This window comes from Schistocerca serialis, chromosome 7 (genome assembly GCF_023864345.2).
Source record: "Schistocerca serialis cubense isolate TAMUIC-IGC-003099 chromosome 7, iqSchSeri2.2, whole genome shotgun sequence".
Taxonomy (NCBI): Eukaryota; Metazoa; Arthropoda; class Insecta; order Orthoptera; family Acrididae; genus Schistocerca; species Schistocerca serialis.
Window position 1 is genome coordinate 149430201 of NC_064644.1, and position 18143 is coordinate 149448343.

An 18143-nucleotide genomic window follows, 5' to 3' on the forward strand; every position below is an offset into this window, starting at 1 on the left:
TTGGACACTCTTAAAGACTTCGAGGAGCGTGCCTTGGATCGCCGGCACTGAAACCTGCCTGTTCTTCCAGATATGAAGACGACACATATATCGTGTGGTTTCACGATAGTGCGGACTTAAATATTTACAGTCATTTTATCCGAAAGTTTGTTTCATGATAGAGCAACAAAAGGATGGCTGACTTCTCTCACTGGAAGTGTTGATGAGTATGAAGGTTTGCGGCACGTTAGAGTACGCCGTGTACAGGAGTCTAACCCACACCGCCTTGTATCTACAAGCAGATAGTTATCACCATCTGGTTCAGCCTCAATGCGTATTTCATACGCTGATTCACAGGTTCCACAGCATCTCAGACCCTGAATGTTCGTCAGCTGATCTAGCCAGTCTTAAAGTCACCTTTCGTCAGGATGGTTATAGTGAGAGATAGATCATACGTGCGTTGGACTACCGATCTATCGAGCACAAGCTGAGTGACATTAATACCGAGGTAGCACCAAAGTCTACGACCTTTTTGCCTTAAGTACGAAGCATTTCCAACAGAATTGCTAGTATTTATAGGGATTAGGATGAAAAGTGTGTTTTTCGACCACCAAGTAAGACTAAGGCACATTTAGAGTCCATAAGAATGATCTTACTTTGCGTTAAGTGGGGGTCTGTCGTATTCTTTGCAGTTGTGAAATGCGATATACTGGCCAGACCATCAGGGCCGTGAAGGATCGTTGTACAGAGCATAAGTGTCACGCCGCTTACCACAGCCGAGAAAATCTGCTGTTGTAGTACACTGCCCTGGCACTGGTCATTCAATGGGGTACAATGAAACGTGGTTTATGATATGCATGTCGAGCTGCAGCGATAGTGTTATTAAGGAACCAGATGAAATTAAATTAGCGATGAACTTATGAACAGATATGGAGGATTTCGTAAACTCTGCGTGGAATCCTGTCTCTTTTTATTTAAAAAAGATAAAGTCATTGCTGCTCACCTGTTGGATATTAATATTCGCTATCGATAACTTCTGACGTCGGTTATTTCTGATTGTGTGGTGGCGCTATTGTGTAGTGTGTGTGTGTGTGTGTGTGTGTGTGTGTGTGTGTGTGTGTGTGTGTTTAAGTTAACTTTCTGGAAACGCTCGGCAAAGCGATGATTTAAATTCCCTTGCACAGCGCTTCCTCGCTACATGTGTGCCTTGAAAATGACAGGGTGTGCTCCTGTCGAAATATCGGCTATCACCTGGTTACAACAAGAAGAGTATTAAAGATCCAGAGCAAGTGTTGCCAACATTCAACTGAACAATATCGACATTAAATTTCATTCCGCAGTCACATGAAATACGAGAGCTTCTGAACGAATGTGTAAACGCGTTTACAGTCAAGAACGGGAAAGTGCGGAAAAATTCAGTTTCTTCAAATAACCAGAAAAATATTTCTAATTGAGGCAGTAGCAAACTCAATTAAATATACTAACGAATGTAAGGACAATTGAAAAAATTACGAGGTGGCAGAAACAGCAGATTGGTATGTATTCAATTGACACAAACTGCAAAAGACATCTTTAAGTCTTAGAATAAAATTAGTGGGTAGAAGTTACAGCTATGTCCTTTCTAATGCATGCACTTGGTTATTAATTACACAATTTTCAAGGTTGGCTAAAAATGGCTCTGAGCACTATGGGACTCAACTGCTGAGGTCATTAGTCCCCTAGAACTTAGAACTAGTTAAACCTAACTAACCTAAGGACATCACACACATCCATGCCCGAGGCAGGATTCGAACCTGCGACCGTAGCGGTCTCGCGGTTCCAGACTGCAGCGCCAGAACCGCGCGGCCACTTCGGCCGGCTTTTCAAGGTTGGATTCCAACATGAACTAGTAATTAATTAGATATTAGTGTGAGTGTAGAAGCACGTATTTATGTCTCACCGGTCTACTGTCACGATGCTCCTAGGAACAATCATGTTACCTTCGCACAATTTTTAGGTATATTCTCGACATCACTGTTTACAGACATTATTTATTATTTGCAACTGTCTCTCCAAAACAGCAGCAGCAGTAGTAATGGAAGTGATATCATCGAAATAGTAATTCTAAATTTAATCTCATTCGACTGATACCTGGGTCTCCTTGCGTGAGGAAGCTGTGCAAATTTCCATGAGTTTGATCTGAGTGTTCCTCTAATTAGTCTTCTCCACCTTACACAGACGAGGTAATTAAGCCCCCACGAACTCTCCTTTGTGTTCCTTCTTTGTGTCACAGAGAACTGAACAAGCTGTCCTCAGCTGCAACGCTCAAAAGCTCCCGCTCACCTAAAATAGATGTGCTTCTAGAATTTGAAGCTGTCTATCTGAAAGAAAGTTTATATAAATTATTAACACACACTGACCATTAGAAAGCAGAAGTAGTTTAATGTTACTGAACAGTAAGTTTTAATTTTTCTTCGCGAAAATTACCTTTCAAGTAAAATGTAAGAGTCTAGGCCATAATCCGAACATATTGAACTATTCTCTGGACTCCGATCGAGATATGTTGTAGCAGTCTTTAGGTAGATTATCATTAGAAGGATTTACAGCCTATCGGTGAACGTATTCTTACAGTGTAACCATGAACGTCACTGGTTGGACGACGCTTTGGATCACTTGTAAGCACATTTCATAAGGAGTTTCAGCTTAGCCCTGTGGAAACTATAAAGAAATAATTACATGCAGAAGCTCATCTTCCAAGTCTAGTATATTACAAGCAAACAGTGCCCGCATAGCAGCGCGGTATTAGCCGAGCGGTCTCAGGCGCTGCAGTCTGAGACTGCGTGGCTGCTCCCGGCGGAGGTTCGACTCCTCCCTCGGGCAAGGGTGTGTGTGTTTGTCCTTAGGATAATTTAGGTTAAGTAGCGTGTAAGCTTAGGGACTGATGACCTTAGCAGTTAAGTCCCATAAGATTTCACACACATTTGAACATTTTTGAATGAACTATAGCACTGTTGAATCAATGTACTCTGCTTAGAATATTTATACATAGAACGAAACTTTACTAAACGACGCTATCACGAACGTAACACAATAAAATAAACGATTAAATATTTAAATGTACACATTATTCGAAATTTATCGACTGCCTATAAAAGTATGCCTCTACGTCAGCTATATACGTCTTAAATTCTTGCTGCAGGAAACAATTATGTACAGAGAGAATTAAACTGGAAATTTTGTTAATCATTGAAATTTTAGATAGATTACGACGAAACGTATGTAATGAGCTACAGAGCTTGAACAACAATTCAAAATATTGGTTTGCTAAGTTGTGACATGCCATCAACGGTCAGCCATAGACTCAGTCTTCTGAGTGGTTTGATGCGACCCGCCACGAATTCCTCTCTTGTGCCAACCTCTTCATCTCAGGGTAGCACTTGCAACCTAGCCCTCAATTATTTGCTCGATGTATTTCTCTACAGTTTTTGGCCTCAACAGCCCTCTCTAGTACAATGGAAGCCATCACCTGAGGTCTTAACACATGTTTTGTCATCCCGTTCCTTCTCCTTGTCAGTATTTTCCGTGTACACCTTTCCTCTCCGATTCTGCACAGAACCTCCTCATTCCTTACCTTATCTGTTCATCTAATTTTCGACATTCGTCTGTAACACCACATCTCAAAACCTTCGATTCTCTTCTCTTCCGATTTTCCCACAGCCCATGTCTCACTGCCATAGTGTGCTGCGCTCCAATCACACATTCTCAGAAATTTATTCCTCAAATTACTGCCTGTGTTTGATACTAACAGACTTCGGTTGGCCAGGAATGCCCTTTTTCCCACTGCTAGTCTGGTTTTGATACCATCCTTGCTTCTTTCCGTCATCGATTTCTTTGCTGCCTTAACTTCATCTACTTCGTGACCGTCAATCCTAATGTCAAGTTTCCCGCTGTTCTCATTTCTGCTACTTCTCATTACTTTCGTCTGTCTTCGATGTACTCTTAATCCATGTTCTGTACTCATCAGGCTCTTCATTCCATTCGACAGATCATGTAATTCTTCTTCACATTCACTCAGGATAGGAATGTCATCAGTGAATCGTATCACTGATGTCTTTTCACCCTGAATTTTAAGTCCACTCCTGAACCTATCCTTTATTTCCATCATTGTTTCTTCAATGTACCGACTGAACAGCAGAGGCGAAAGACTACATCCCTGTCTTATACCCTTTTTAATTCGGGCACTAAATATTTGGTCGACCACTCTTATTATTCCCTCTCAACTTTTCTAAGTATTGTATATACACGCCTTTCTATATCTTACCACTATTTTTCTCAGAGTTTCGAACTTCATGCACCACTTTGCATTTTCGAACCCTTTTTTAGGTCGAAACATGCAACAAACGTGTCTTGATTTTCCTATAGTCTTGCTTAAATTGTCAACCGCAAAGTCAGAATTGCCTCACTGATGATTTCACCTTTCCTAAAGCCCAACTGATGGTCATCTAATTCATCTTCAATTTTCTTTTCCATTCTTCTGTATATTATTCCCGTGAGTAGCTTGGATGAGTGAACTGTAAAGCTGACTGTGCGATAGTTATAGCACTTTCCAGCTCTTACAGTGTTAGGAATTATATGGATGATATTTTCCCGAACGTCAGATGGTATGTGGCCAGTCTCATACATTCTACACATTTGGTTATTCTCCTGTATCTATTTAAATGTAGTCTGAGAAATTCCTTTATATATCAACTATTTCTGTGATGTTGCGCAACTTCCTTTTTTAATACTTGTACAACTGTTTTAAGTGTACGTTAATTTGATATCGCTATTTACGTACTGTATGCCTGATTGGCTGTTACCGTTGTAATGTTATAAGCGGTGGGCGGAGCATCCAGTACTTAACCCGTAGCCCCTCGACAATAAGCAGCCATTGACGTCCGTACATCGACGATACCGCTTCCTGTCAGAGTTATACCGTATTTTAATTTGGGTCATATTCTATCTATCCTTCATCAACTCTTAGTCTTAGATTTCTCTCTGACACAATTTTGTACTCACATTTCAGTACATATGGTCTGAAGAAATTGCTATTTGACCCAAGCCGGTTACAATTTTTATAATTGCCCTATTTCGATGAAGACTATTTCAATTTCAAATTTAAAATATTCGATTACGATCGCTGTTTCATTCTCTATAAATATGCTTTCAAAAATTACGATTTCCTTTTCTTTTCCACTCAAAAATGGAACAAGGGAACGACGACCGTCTGTATGCCTCTGTATGCGCTCTAACTTCGTTTATCGTCGCGGCTATTAAGGGAAATATATAGTCGTGGCAGTAGAATAGTTCGGCAGTCATCTGCGAATGCCGCTTCTCTAAAATTTCCCAGCAGTTCTTCGTAAAAATAACATTGTCTTGCTTCCACAGTTTTCCATATGACCACGAAGCATCTCAGTAGTACCTGCGTGTTGGTCGAACCTACGAACACAAATCTGATAGCACGACACTGAATTGCTCCGATATCTTGCTTTAATACGATCTGATTACAATCCCAAACAAGAATGGGCAGTACTCAAGAATTGGCTGCATTAGTGTTCTAAACGCTTTCCTTACTATCGTTCTACATGCTCGTTCCTTTTGATATAGCATTGATTCGTTATATCTGTGTGAAGCAAGACTCCAATAATATTTCAAGATTGTAAAAATACTGTTTGCTTTACTCATCTGCATTAACTTACATTTGGTTACACTTAGAGCAAGATGTCTTTCGTTACACCCAATACAAATTCTCCCAATGTGGTCGTATATCCATCTACAGTTGGTCAACGACGATACTCTCCAGTAGACAACAGCGTCATCAGCAAGCAGCTGGGGATTCCCGCTCACCTATTTATGTGCAATATATAGACAAAAAGAGCGGTCCTGTAACACTTCCCTGGCGCACTCTTGACGATAGTCTTGTCTCCAGCCCTCGCTGTCAGAAACAACGTAATTGTTTTCTGTTGCTTAAAAGTCTTCGAACCACTCACATATCTGGAAAGTTACTCCGCATGCTCGGACCTTCTTTAACAGTCTGCAGTGGGACACCGTGTCAAATGCTTTCTTGAAATCTAGGAATATGGAAGTTAAAGAAGTTTCACAGTCAAAGTTTGTTGTTTTCCAAGTGATAATTGAAATAGCACCATCACCTCTTGCACGAGTAGTTAGAGACAAAATGATGTAGCACTGAAAGGGTTTATAGGAAGAGGTTTTACTGTCATGACTTTAGGTTGGCATCACTGGGATGAGCTGAAAACAGTTGACGGATAGAGCTGTTTTTCGTATAGCCTCAATACTGCTTTTAATGATGACGTGTCCACTTCAAGGTTACACGTTAGTTGAACAACGTTCAGTGAACCGTTTTATTATTTGTGAACGCGAGAAATCTGCAATATTCATTTCTCCAATGATTTTGCAGTTTGGTGAGAGTTGTTTGACCGCGGAATTATTTTGAAGTCGCTACGATTTAAAAACGGTCGAACCTAAGTGACTGGCGAACAATGCGCTGGCAAGACAGTCAAAGTGTCTACTCTTTCACTAGAAACGCGGACTGACGACAGTATTCGTGAATACTGATGTGTTACAGTTGAACATATACACTCCTGGAAATGTAAAAAAGAACACATTGACACCGGTGTGTCAGACCCACCATACTTGCTCGGGGCACTGCGAGAGGGCTGTACAAGCAATGATCACACGCACGGCACAGCGGACACACCAGGAACCGCGGTCTTGGCCGTCGAATGGCGCTAGCTGCGCAGCATTTGTGCACCGCCGCCGTCAGTGTCAGCCAGTTTGCCGTGGCATACGGAGCTCCATCGCAGTCTTTAACACTGGTAGCATGCCGCGACAGCGTGGACGTGAACCGTATGTGCAGTTGACGGACTTTGAGCGAGGGCGTATAGTGGGCATGCGGGAGGCCGGGTGGACGTACCGCCGAATTGCTCTACACGTGGGGCGTGAGGTCTCCACAGTACATCGATGTTGTCGCCAGTGGTCGGCGGAAGGTGCACGTGCCCATCGACCTGGGACCGGACCGCAGCGACGCACGGATGCACGCCAAGACCGTAGGATCCTACGAAGTGCCGTAGGGGACCGCACCGCCACTTCCCAGCAAATTAGGGACACTGTTGCTCCTGGGGTATCGGCGAGGACCATTCGCAACCGTCTCCATGAAGCTGGGCTACGGTCCCGCACACCGTTAGGCCGTCTTCCGCTCACGCCCCAACATCGTGCAGCCCGCCTCCAGTGGTGTCGCGACAGGCGTGAATGGAGGGACGAATGGAGACGTGTCGTCATCAGCGATGAAAGTAGCTTCTGCCTTGGTGCCAATGATGGTCGTATGCGTGTTTGGCGCCGTGCAGGTGAGCGCCACAATCAGGACTGCATACGACCGAGGCACACAGGGCCAACACCTGGCATCATGGTGTGGGGAGCGATCTCCTACACTGGCCGTACACCACTGGTGATCGTCGAGGGGACACTGAAGAGTGCGCGGTACATCCAAACCGTCATCGAACCCATCGTTCTACCATTCCTAGACCGGCAACGGAACTTGCTGTTCCAACAGGACAATGCACGTCCGCATGTATCCCGTGCCACCCAACGTGCTCTAGAAGGTGTAAGTCAACTACCCTGGCCAGCAAGATCTCCGGATCTGTCCCCCATTGAGCATGTTTGGGACTGGATGAAGCATCGTCTCACGCGGTCTGCACGTCCAGCACGAACGCTGGTCCAACTGAGGCGCCAGGTGGAAATGGCATGGCAAGCCGTTCCACAGGACTACATCCAGCATCTCTACGATCGTCTCCATGGGAGAATAGCAGCCTGCATTGCTGCGAAAGGTGGATATACACTGTACTAGTGCCGACATTGTGCATGCTCTGTTGCCTGTGTCTATGTGCCTGTGGTTCTGTCAGTGTGATCATGTGATGTATCTGACCCCAGGAATGTGTCAATAAAGTTTCCCCTTCCTGGGACAATGAATTCACGGTGTTCTTATTTCAATTTCCAGGAGTGTATATCACAAACAGTTGCAGCAAGTTCACAACTTTACCAGTAACAATATTGCTACGAAGTCTTATCAGTAACAAGCTCAATTACAACAATAAAAGTTCAAAATGCGTTCCGAAAGAGTTAACACGACAACACAAGGGAGTAAGAAAATTTTGAAAATTGTGGTAAGGTCTTATGCGGCCAAACTGCTGAGGTCATCAGTCCATAGACTTACCCACTACTTTTACATTAAATTACGCTAAAGACACAACATACACACCCATGCCCAGAGGAGGACTCGAACCTTCGCCGGGGGGGGGGGGGGGGGGGGGGGAGAACCGGCTACAGCACGCGGCAAGGAGGTAAGACTCAAAGTCAGTAAAGACGTCAAAGAACGCAACGAAAGGGAAAGTAATCCTTCCCTAAATAAGGTTTTATATGCTTGAAACTTGGGTTCGCCACTTTCAACCACAGTCCAAAAAGAGTACAAAAGATAAAGCGTGTAACGGAAGTACACCATCTTATCTGGTCGAAAGAGATTCAGAGCGCAAACAGCAGCGAGAATAGCGATGTTGACGATCTTTTTAGCGCACAATAAACGACGCCTATTACTCAGACGCATGATGAGCTAAGTGAAGCCAGATATGAGAGGAAAACATCTCGGATCTAAAAGGAAATTCATGGTACTGATACGCGACAATGCTCGCCCTCTTACCACCCAGATTTCGTTCCCTCGCATTTTCATTTGTTTGGTCCAAGGGGGCATTAAGTTCAGTAACAAAGGGCTGGTCAAATAATTTGTGAGAAAGTAGCTCAAACAACAAGACAAAGCCTCCGTTACGTCAGGTATAATAAATCAAGTTCATAGTTAAGCTCTGTGTATTAATATGGCTTTCGATTGTATTGAAAAGTAATAAAAGTCTCCAGAAAGAGATTTTCAGTCTGCAGCGGAGTGTGCACTGATATGAAACTTCTTGGCAGATTAAAACTCTTTGCCGGACCGAGACTCGAATGGTCCCGAGTTCGAGTCTTGGGGCGGCACACAGTTTTAATCAGTCAGGAAGTTTCATATCAGCGCACACTCCGCTGCAGAGTGTAAATCTCATTCTGTAAACATTCCCCAGGCTGTGGCTAATCCATGTTTCCGCAATATCCTTTATTTCAGAAGTGCTAGTTCTGCAAGATTCACAGGAGAGCTTCTGTATAGTTTAGAAAGTAGGAGACGAGGTACTGGCAGAAGTGAAGCTGTGAGGCCGTGGCGTAAATCGTGCTTGGATAGCTCAGATGGTAGAGCACTTGCCCGCGAAAGGCAATGGTCCCGAGTTCGACTCTCGGTCCGGCACACAGTTTCAATCTGCGAGGAAGTTTGAATAAAAGCCTCATTTTGTAAAAATTCTTTACCTACATCAACTTTTCTCCTCAATTATTGAATGTTCCTCATATTAGCAAATTTTGATCGTTTTTCAGATCGTGTTGCGGGAGTACGGGTTCATCGTAGAGCATGACCATCAAGAAGCTGCAAAACGTTAGTACGTAAGCCGACATTTGAAGACGGTCTCTACCGGTTTCTACCAGCTACGAGTTCAAATAGAGCAGACCATGAGCTGACGCACCAGAAAGCAAAGTAGGGCATTCGCGTTTCGGACTCACCGCTTCCGTGTGCACGGGGTGCGCAGCGAAGATGACGCCGGCGAGGGCGGCGAAGGCGGGCGCCAGTCCCGCGACGGCACAGCAGGCTCGCGCGAACAGCAGCGACGCGGCCGCGTGCAGCAGCACGTTGCTCGCGTGGAACCAGGCGGGCGCCGCGCCCACCAGCCAGTACGTCGCCCTGCACAGCGCGAGCCAAGACACGCTGTTAACATCAGCGCTCTCCACACTGCTCAGGGTTTCATCACTTATAAACATACACTGAAGAGCCAAAGAAACTGGTGTAGCCATGCGTATATACAGGGTGTTACAAAAAGGTTCGGCCAAACTTTCAGGAAAAATTACTCACACACAAATAAAGAAAAGATGTTATGTGGACATGTGTCCGGAAACGCTTAATTTCCATGTTAGAGCTCATTTTAGTTTCGTCAGTATGTACTGTTTTTCTTCGATTCACCGCCAGTTGGCCCAATTGAAGGAGGGTAATGTTGACTTCGGTGCTTGTGTTGACATGCGACTCATTGCTCTACAGTACTAGCATCAAGCACATCAGTACGTAGCATCAACAGGTTAGTGTTCATTACGAACGTGGTTTTGCTGTCAGTGCAATGTTTACAAATGAGGAGTTGGCAGATGCCCATTTGATGTATGGATTAGCACGGGGCAATAGCCGTGGCGCGGTACGTTTGTATCGAGACAGATTTCCAGGACGAAGGTGTCCCGACAGGAAGACGTTCGAAGCAATTGATCGGCGTCTTAGGCAGCACGGAACAATCCAGCCTATGACTCGCGACTGGGGAAGACCTAGAACGACGAGGAAACCTGCAATGGACGAGGCAATTCTTCGTACAGTTGACGATAACCCTAATGTCAGCGTCAGAGAAGTTGATGCTGTACAAGGTAACGTTGACCACGTCACTGTATGGAGAGTGCTACTGGAGAACCAGTTGTTTCCAGGTACAGCGTGTGCAGGCACTATCAACTGCTGATTGGCCTCCACGGGTACACTTCTGCGAATGGTTCATCCAACAATGTGTCAATCCTCATTTCGGTACAAATGTTCTCTTTACGGATGAGGCTTCATTCCAACGTGATCAAATTGTAAATTTTCACAGTCAACGTGTGTGGGCTGACAAGAATCCGCACGCAATTGTGCAATCACGTTATCAACACAGATTTTCTGTGAACGTTTGGGCAGGCATTGTTGGTCATGTATTGATTGGGCCCCATGTCCTTCCACCTACGCTCAAAAGAGCACGTTATCATGATCTCATACGGGATACTCTACCTGTGCTGCTAGAACATGTGCCTTTACAAGTACGATACAACATGTGGTTCATGCACGATGGAGCTCCTGCACATTTCAGTCGAAGTGTTCGTACGCTTCTCAACAACAGATTCGGTGACCGATGGATTGGTAGAGGCGGACCAATTCCATGGCCTCCACGCTCTCCTGACCTCAACCCTCTTCACTTTCAAAATGGTTCAAATGGCTCTGAGCACTATGCGACTTAACTGCTGAGGTCATGAGTCGCCTAGAACTTAGAACTAATTAAGCCTAACTAACCTAAGGACACCACACACATCCATGCCCGAGGCAGGATTCGAACCTGCGACCGTAGCGGTCGCTCGGTTCCAGACTGTAGCGCCTAGAACCGCAGGGCCACTCCGGCCGGCTCTTCACTTTCATTTATGGGGGCATTTGAAAGCTCTTGTCTACACAACCCTGGTACCAAAAGTATTGTGGACAGGGCTGCATCAGCGCGTCAGGGATTCCAAGCGACGGAGGGCGGATGTATGTATCCTCGCTAACAGAGGACATTTTGAACATTTCCTGTAACAAAGTGTTTGAAGCCACACTGGTACGTTCTGTTGCTGTGTGTTTCCATTCCATGATTAATGTGATTTGAAGAGAAGTGATAAAATGAGCTCTAACATGGAAAGTAAGCGTTTCCGAACACATGTCCACATAACACGTTTCCTGAAAGTTTGGCCGTACCTTTTTGTAACACCCTATATATATATATATATATATATATATATATATATATATATATATATATATATATATATATATATATATATATATATATAAACTGGCAAAAAACGGATCTGCCGTCGGCAACACCTATATAAGACAACAAGTGTCTGCCGCTGATGTCAGATCGGTTACTGGCGCTACAACGACAGGTTATTAAGATTTAAGTGAGTTTCAATGTTGTGTTATAGTTGGCGCCCGACCGACGGGACCCAGCATCTCCGAAGTACCGATGAAGTGGGGATTTTTCCAGTCTGACAATCTTACGAGTGTACCGTGAATGTCATCAATCCAGTAAAACATGAAATCTACGACAGCGGTGCGCCCGAAAAAAGATAGTGCTAGAACGGGACAAACGACGACTGAAGACAATCGTGCAACCCTTCCAAAAATAGCTGCAGATTTCAATGCTGGGCCATCAACAAGTGTCAGCGAGCGAGCCATCCAACGAAACATCAACGTTAAGGGCTTTCGGAGCAGAAGGTCTGCTCGTGTACCCTTGACTGCAAGACACGAAGATTTACGCCTCGCCAGGGCCCGTCAACACCGACATTGGACTAATGATTACTGGAAACGTGTTGCCTGGTCAGAGGAGTCTCGTTTCAAATTGTATCTTGTTGCGCGGGTACGGGTATGGAGATAACATCATAAATCCCTGGACACGGTATGTATGCAGGGTAATGTTGAAGCTGGTGGAGCTCCTGTAATGGTGTGGGGCCTGTGCAGTGGATGACACGGGGCCCTTGATACGTCTAGATACGACTGTGACAGGTCGCACGTACGTAGACATCCTGTCTGATCACCTGCTTCCATTCATGCCCATTGTGCATTCCGTCGGACTTGAGTAATTCATGCAGGACAATGCGACACCCCAAACGTCCACAATTGCTACAGAGTTGTCCAGGAACACTGTTCTGAGTTCAAATACTTCTTGATTGATTGGCGACTCCTTGGAGTGATCGCTTCTCAGTTTTGGTTACTGTTTACTTGATACCGGTGTCTGAGTTTAATTTGTACAACACAGCACTGAAGATGATCACTATGTGATTGAAAATCGATTTTGCTATCAATAAAACATCAATACTAGGGCCAACGCAGACCTTCCTTTTAATTTAATAAAACACTTCTGTTGGCCACCATACCGCCCCAGACACGAACCTTATTGAGTATATCTCAGACGCCTTGCAAGTTGCTATTGAGAAGAGATTTCCACCCCGTCGTACTCTCACAGATTTATGGTTAGCCCTACACGATTCACGGTGTCAATTTCCTCCATCAGACATTATTCGAAACCATGCCACGTCGTGTTACGGCACTTCTGCGTGCTCGCTGGGGCCCTACGCAATATTAGGTTGGTGCACCAGTTTTATTGGCCAATGTACATCTAGATGGATACTAAATAAATCACATTTAAGAGCCTGGCAGAGGGTTTATCGAAACAGCTTCACACTAATTCTCCATCATTACACTCTCGAAGAGCTCGGAAAGAACTAACACCTGTATACTTCCATGCGTGCTCTGATTTCTCTTAGTGTATTATGATGATAGTTTCTTCCTATGTAGGTCGGCGAAAGCAAAATATTTTCACATTCGGAGGAGAAAGCTGGTGATTGAAATTTCGTGAGGAGATATTACCGCAACGAGAACCGTCTTTCTTTTAATGATGTCCACCCCAAAACCTGTATCATGTCCGTCAAACTCTCTGCCTTATTTCTCGATGAGATAAAACATGCTGCTCTTCTCTGAACTTTTCTCGATGTACTCCGTTAATCCTATCTGGCAAGGATCCCACACTGCGCAACAGTACTCCAAAAGTGGACGGTAGTCTAGTAGACCTATTGCATCTCCTAAGTGTTCTGCCGATAAATCACAGTCTTTGGTTCGCCTTCCCTACAACGTTTTCTATGTACTTTTTTGCAATTCAAATTGTTCCTAATTGTAATTCCTAGGTACTCAGTTGAATTTAGGCCTTTAGTGTTGATTGTACTTTTTTGCAATTCAAATTGTTCCTAATTGTAATTCCTAGGTACTCAGTTGAATTTAGGCCTTTAGTGTTGATTGAATTGTCTTATAACCGAAATTTAACGGATTCCTTTTAGCACTCATGTGGATGACCTCGCACTCTTAATCACTTAAGGTGTATTATTCTGTATATTTTATAGACAGAGTGTCCCACAAAAACATCGACTAACTTTAAGGACAGGTTCCTTACACCAAAAGACGGAAATAAGTCTAGTGCACAAACGCTATGAAACACATCTCTTCTACTGCAAGCTCTTTGCTTTTCATAATTTGGAAGGAACTAATATGGAACAAAACAAATAAAAATTCGTAGTAAACATGGCCTCCAAAACGCATACCTTAGGAGCTACCATCACTTTTTCAATAGGAAAGACCTGTTTCACACTACCGAAAATGAACTAGTACCCATAGCTGTTAATGTTTGCATATTAGAGACCATGATTACTCGACACTTCTTCTTTGTTTTGGTCAATACTTCCTCCTGCCAAAATAGAAGAGATGTGTTTCACAATGTCGAAGATGAACAAGAGCTCATACCTCTTAAGGTACTCATTTTAGAGCTCATATTTACTAGTCTTTTTACTTATATGTATAAGGAACCTGTCGCTAAGGTTTGTCGGTCTTCCTTTGTAACATCCGGTATAACACACACAAGAACGCAAAAAGATTGCCATCTGTTTGATGACGAAAAGTTTGGCTTTAGGAAAGGTAAAGGCAACACGGAGGCACTTCTGACGTTGCGGTTGATGGTGGAAGCAGTACTGAAGAAAAATCTACATGCGTTGATAGTAGTGGTCGACCTCGAAAAAAGTTTTCGACAGTGCAGCATGGTGTGAAACTTTCCAGAGTCTGAGGAAAATGGGGTAGGGTATAGGGAAAGGTGGGTAATATGCAATATGTACAACATCCAAAAGTGCACAGTAAGAATGGAAGAACAAGAACGAAATGATCGAATTTAAAAGGGTGCAAGACAGGGATGTAGTCTTCCGCCACTGCTGTTCAAACTGTACATCTAAGAAGCAATCACATAAAATTCAAGTTCAAAGAATGATAAGATCTCCTGATGACGTACATATCCTCAGTGAAAGTGAAGAAGAATTGCCGAATTTGTTGAATGGAATGAATTGAATGGAATGAAAAGTCTAACGCGTATAGAATATTGGTTGAGAGTAAACAGAAGAAAGAAAAATGTAACGAGACGCAGCAGAAACGAACACAGCGAGAAACTAAACAGCAGTATTATTTAAGTAATTATGCTAAGTAGACAGCAAAGTACCCCTTGACAGACGGAGCGAAGAGAACATAAAAAGCAAACTACCACTGGCAAGAACAAGATTCCTGGCCAAGGGATGTCTACCAGTATCAAACATAGGACTTAATTTGTAGAAGATATTTCTGAGAATGTACGTTTTGAGCACAGTATTCTGTGGGAATGAAATACAGACTCTAGGAAAAATAGAATAGCAGCATTTCAGATGTGGTGCTACAGAAGAATGTTGGAAAGTAGGTGCACCCATAAAGCAGGGAATGAGGAGGTTTTCCTCACAACTGGCGAGGAATGGAGTATGCAGAAAACACTGATCAGGAGAAGCGACAGGATGACAGAGCCGCTGTAAATACGAGGAATAGCTGCCATGGTATTATAATCAGCTGTAGAGAGTAAGCATCGCAGAGGAAGTAAGAGACTGGAACAACACTTAGCAAGTAATTTAAGACTTAGGTTGCAACTGCTACTCTAAGATGAAGAGGTTGCACAGGAGAGGAATTCGTGGCGGACTACGGCAAACCGGTCACATGACTGATAACTCAGGGAAAGAAGCTGACCGTCTGGGCACTTATGATCCGTCACATTCCTCTAGCATGGTTGTTCCTCGAGTATAGTGTATAAAAAAGGGCAAGAAGAATGAATTTCTGCTCCTCACAGTGCAAGGAGTATAATTTGTCATTACAGTAACCAACCGCATTGCATAAATACTTTCGAAATATGTTATAAATATTAAATGATTCAGTAAGTGCTAACAAATTACTTTTCTTGACCCACAGCGGAGGCGTCTGAACGCCTTGAAACTCTCCAAGCAACTATGAAGGGTGTGTTTGGCAAATTGTATCCAGTGTAAACACTGAAGTGACAAAAGTCAAGGGATAGCGATATGCATATGTACAGATGGCGGTAGTATTCCACACATAAGATGCAGAAGGGCAGGGCGTTGGTGGAGGCGTCATTTGTACTCGGGTGATTCACGTGAAAAGGTGTCCGACATGATTACGGCCGCGCGACGGGAATGAACAGACTTTGAACGCGGAATGGTAGTTACACCTAGACGCATGGGTCACATCATTTCGGAAACTGTTAGGAAATTCAATATTCCGAGATACAAATTGTCAAGAGTGCGCCGAGAATACCATATTTCAAATATTACCTCTCACCACGGACTTTGTTTAACGACCGAGAACAGCGGCGCTCGCGAAGAGTCTTCAGTGCTAACAGACATGTAACATTGATTGAAATAACCGCAGAAATCGAAGTGGAAAGTACGAGAAATGTATCCGTCAGGACAGTGCGGCGAAATTGGTCGTTAATGGGCTATGACAGCAGACGACCGACTCTCACGCCTTTGATAACAGCACTATATCGACTGCAAAGCCTCTCGTGGGCTCATGACGAAATGTGTGGTACAGACCCCACGAGCCGATTCCCCAGGTCGTCAGTAAGGCAATGTGCAAGCTGGTGGTGGCTCCAGTATGCTGTGGGTTCTGTTTTGTGGAATGGACAGGGTCCTCGGATCCAAATGTCCAATGAACCGATCATTGACTAGAAATGATCATATTCGGCTTCTTGGAGACCATTTGGAGTCATTCATGGACTTCAATTCCCCTACAACGATGGAAATTTTAGGAACGACAGTATCCAGTCACCGGGCCACAGTGGTTCACGACTGATTTGATGGACAGTCTGAACAGGTCGAGCAAATTATTTGGCCACGTACGTCGCCCGACATGAATCCCATCGAAAAACCATGGGACATAATCGAGAGGTCAGTTCGCGCACAAAATTCTGCGCCAGCAGTACTTTCGTAATTATGGACAGCTGTAGAGGCTATGTCGCTCGGCATTCCTGTCTGGCACTCCCAACGACATGTACAGTCCATGCAACGGTGAGCTGTTCCATTACACCGGGAAAAGGAGGTTCGACACGATATTAGAAGCTATCCCATGACTTCTGTCACCTCAGTGTATATAATGTAAGTGGGCTGTTTAAGTTTTTTTATTGGTAACGCCACCTCTGTATGAAAATCACTGGCTGTGCTGTGTGCAGTCTGTGGCTAGTTTTGCATTGTTGTCTGCCATTGTAGTGTTGGGCAGCGGCAGTTGGAGGTGAGCCCCCAGCAGTGGTGGATGTGGGGAGAGAGATGGCGGAGTTTTGTAATTTGTCATGAACTGCTATGTTTATATATGATGATATCAAGGTAAATACATTGTTTGTTCTCTATTAATATCTTTCATTTGCTAACTATCCCTATCAGTAGTTAGTGCCTTCAGTAGTTTGAATCCTTTATTTAGCTGGCAGTAGTGGCGCTCGCTGTATTGCAGTAGCTTGAGTAGCGAAGATTTTTGTGAGGTAAGTGATTTGTGAAAGGTATAGTTTACTGTTAGTCAGGGCCCATTCTTTTGTAGGGATTATTGAAAGTCAGATTGCGTTGCGCTAAAAAATATTGTATGTCAGTTTAAGGACAGTCGTGTATAATTGTTCAATGGGGACGTTTCAATAAGAACGGAAAACTTAGTGTTGTTAGACGACGATCAGTTCGGCTGTAGGAAATTTAAAGACACCGGGGAGGCATTTCTGACGTTGCGGTTGATAACAGAAGACAAGAAAAATGAAGAATCGTTCATACCCTGTGTCGACCAGAAAAAAACGTTCGACAATGTAAAATGGTGGTATATGATCAAAATTATGAGAAAAAAAGTCTAAGCTATAGGGAAAGAGGGTAATATACAGTGTGTACAGGGACCAAGAGGGAACAATAAAAGCGTAAAGTCAAGAACGAGGTGCTCAGATTAGAGAAGGCATGAGACAAGGATGTAGCATTTCACCACTGCTGTTCAGTCTACGCATCTATGACGCTATGATAGAGATAAAATAAAGGTTCAAGAGTGTATTTAAAATTCAAGGTGAGGAAATATCAGTTATAATACTCGCTCATGGCGTTGCCACTCTCAGTGAAAGTGAGGAATAATTACGGAATCTGTTGAATAGAAAGAACAGTCTAATGAGAACAAAAGAAGAATAGAGAGTAAATTGAAGAAAGATGAAAGTAACCAGAAGTAGCAGATATTACAACAATGAGGAACTTAACATAAGCACTGCAGATCACGAACTATACAACATTAAGAATTTCTCTTACCTAGGCAGCAAAATAACCGGTGATGGACGGAGCAAGGA

The 18143-nt window shown here is 43.7% G+C and overlaps 1 protein-coding gene across 1 annotated transcript in view; it reads right to left on the reverse strand.

The window, feature by feature from the left end:
- The window catches only part of LOC126412939 (protein O-mannosyl-transferase TMTC1-like), a 685657-nt gene that overhangs the window by 347398 nt on the left and 320116 nt on the right, over positions 1–18143 (reverse strand). The window contains exon 4 of the mRNA XM_050082830.1: positions 9643–9820. Coding sequence (XP_049938787.1) covers positions 9643–9820 — 178 coding nt within the window. The remainder of the gene's footprint in view (positions 1–9642; positions 9821–18143) is intronic.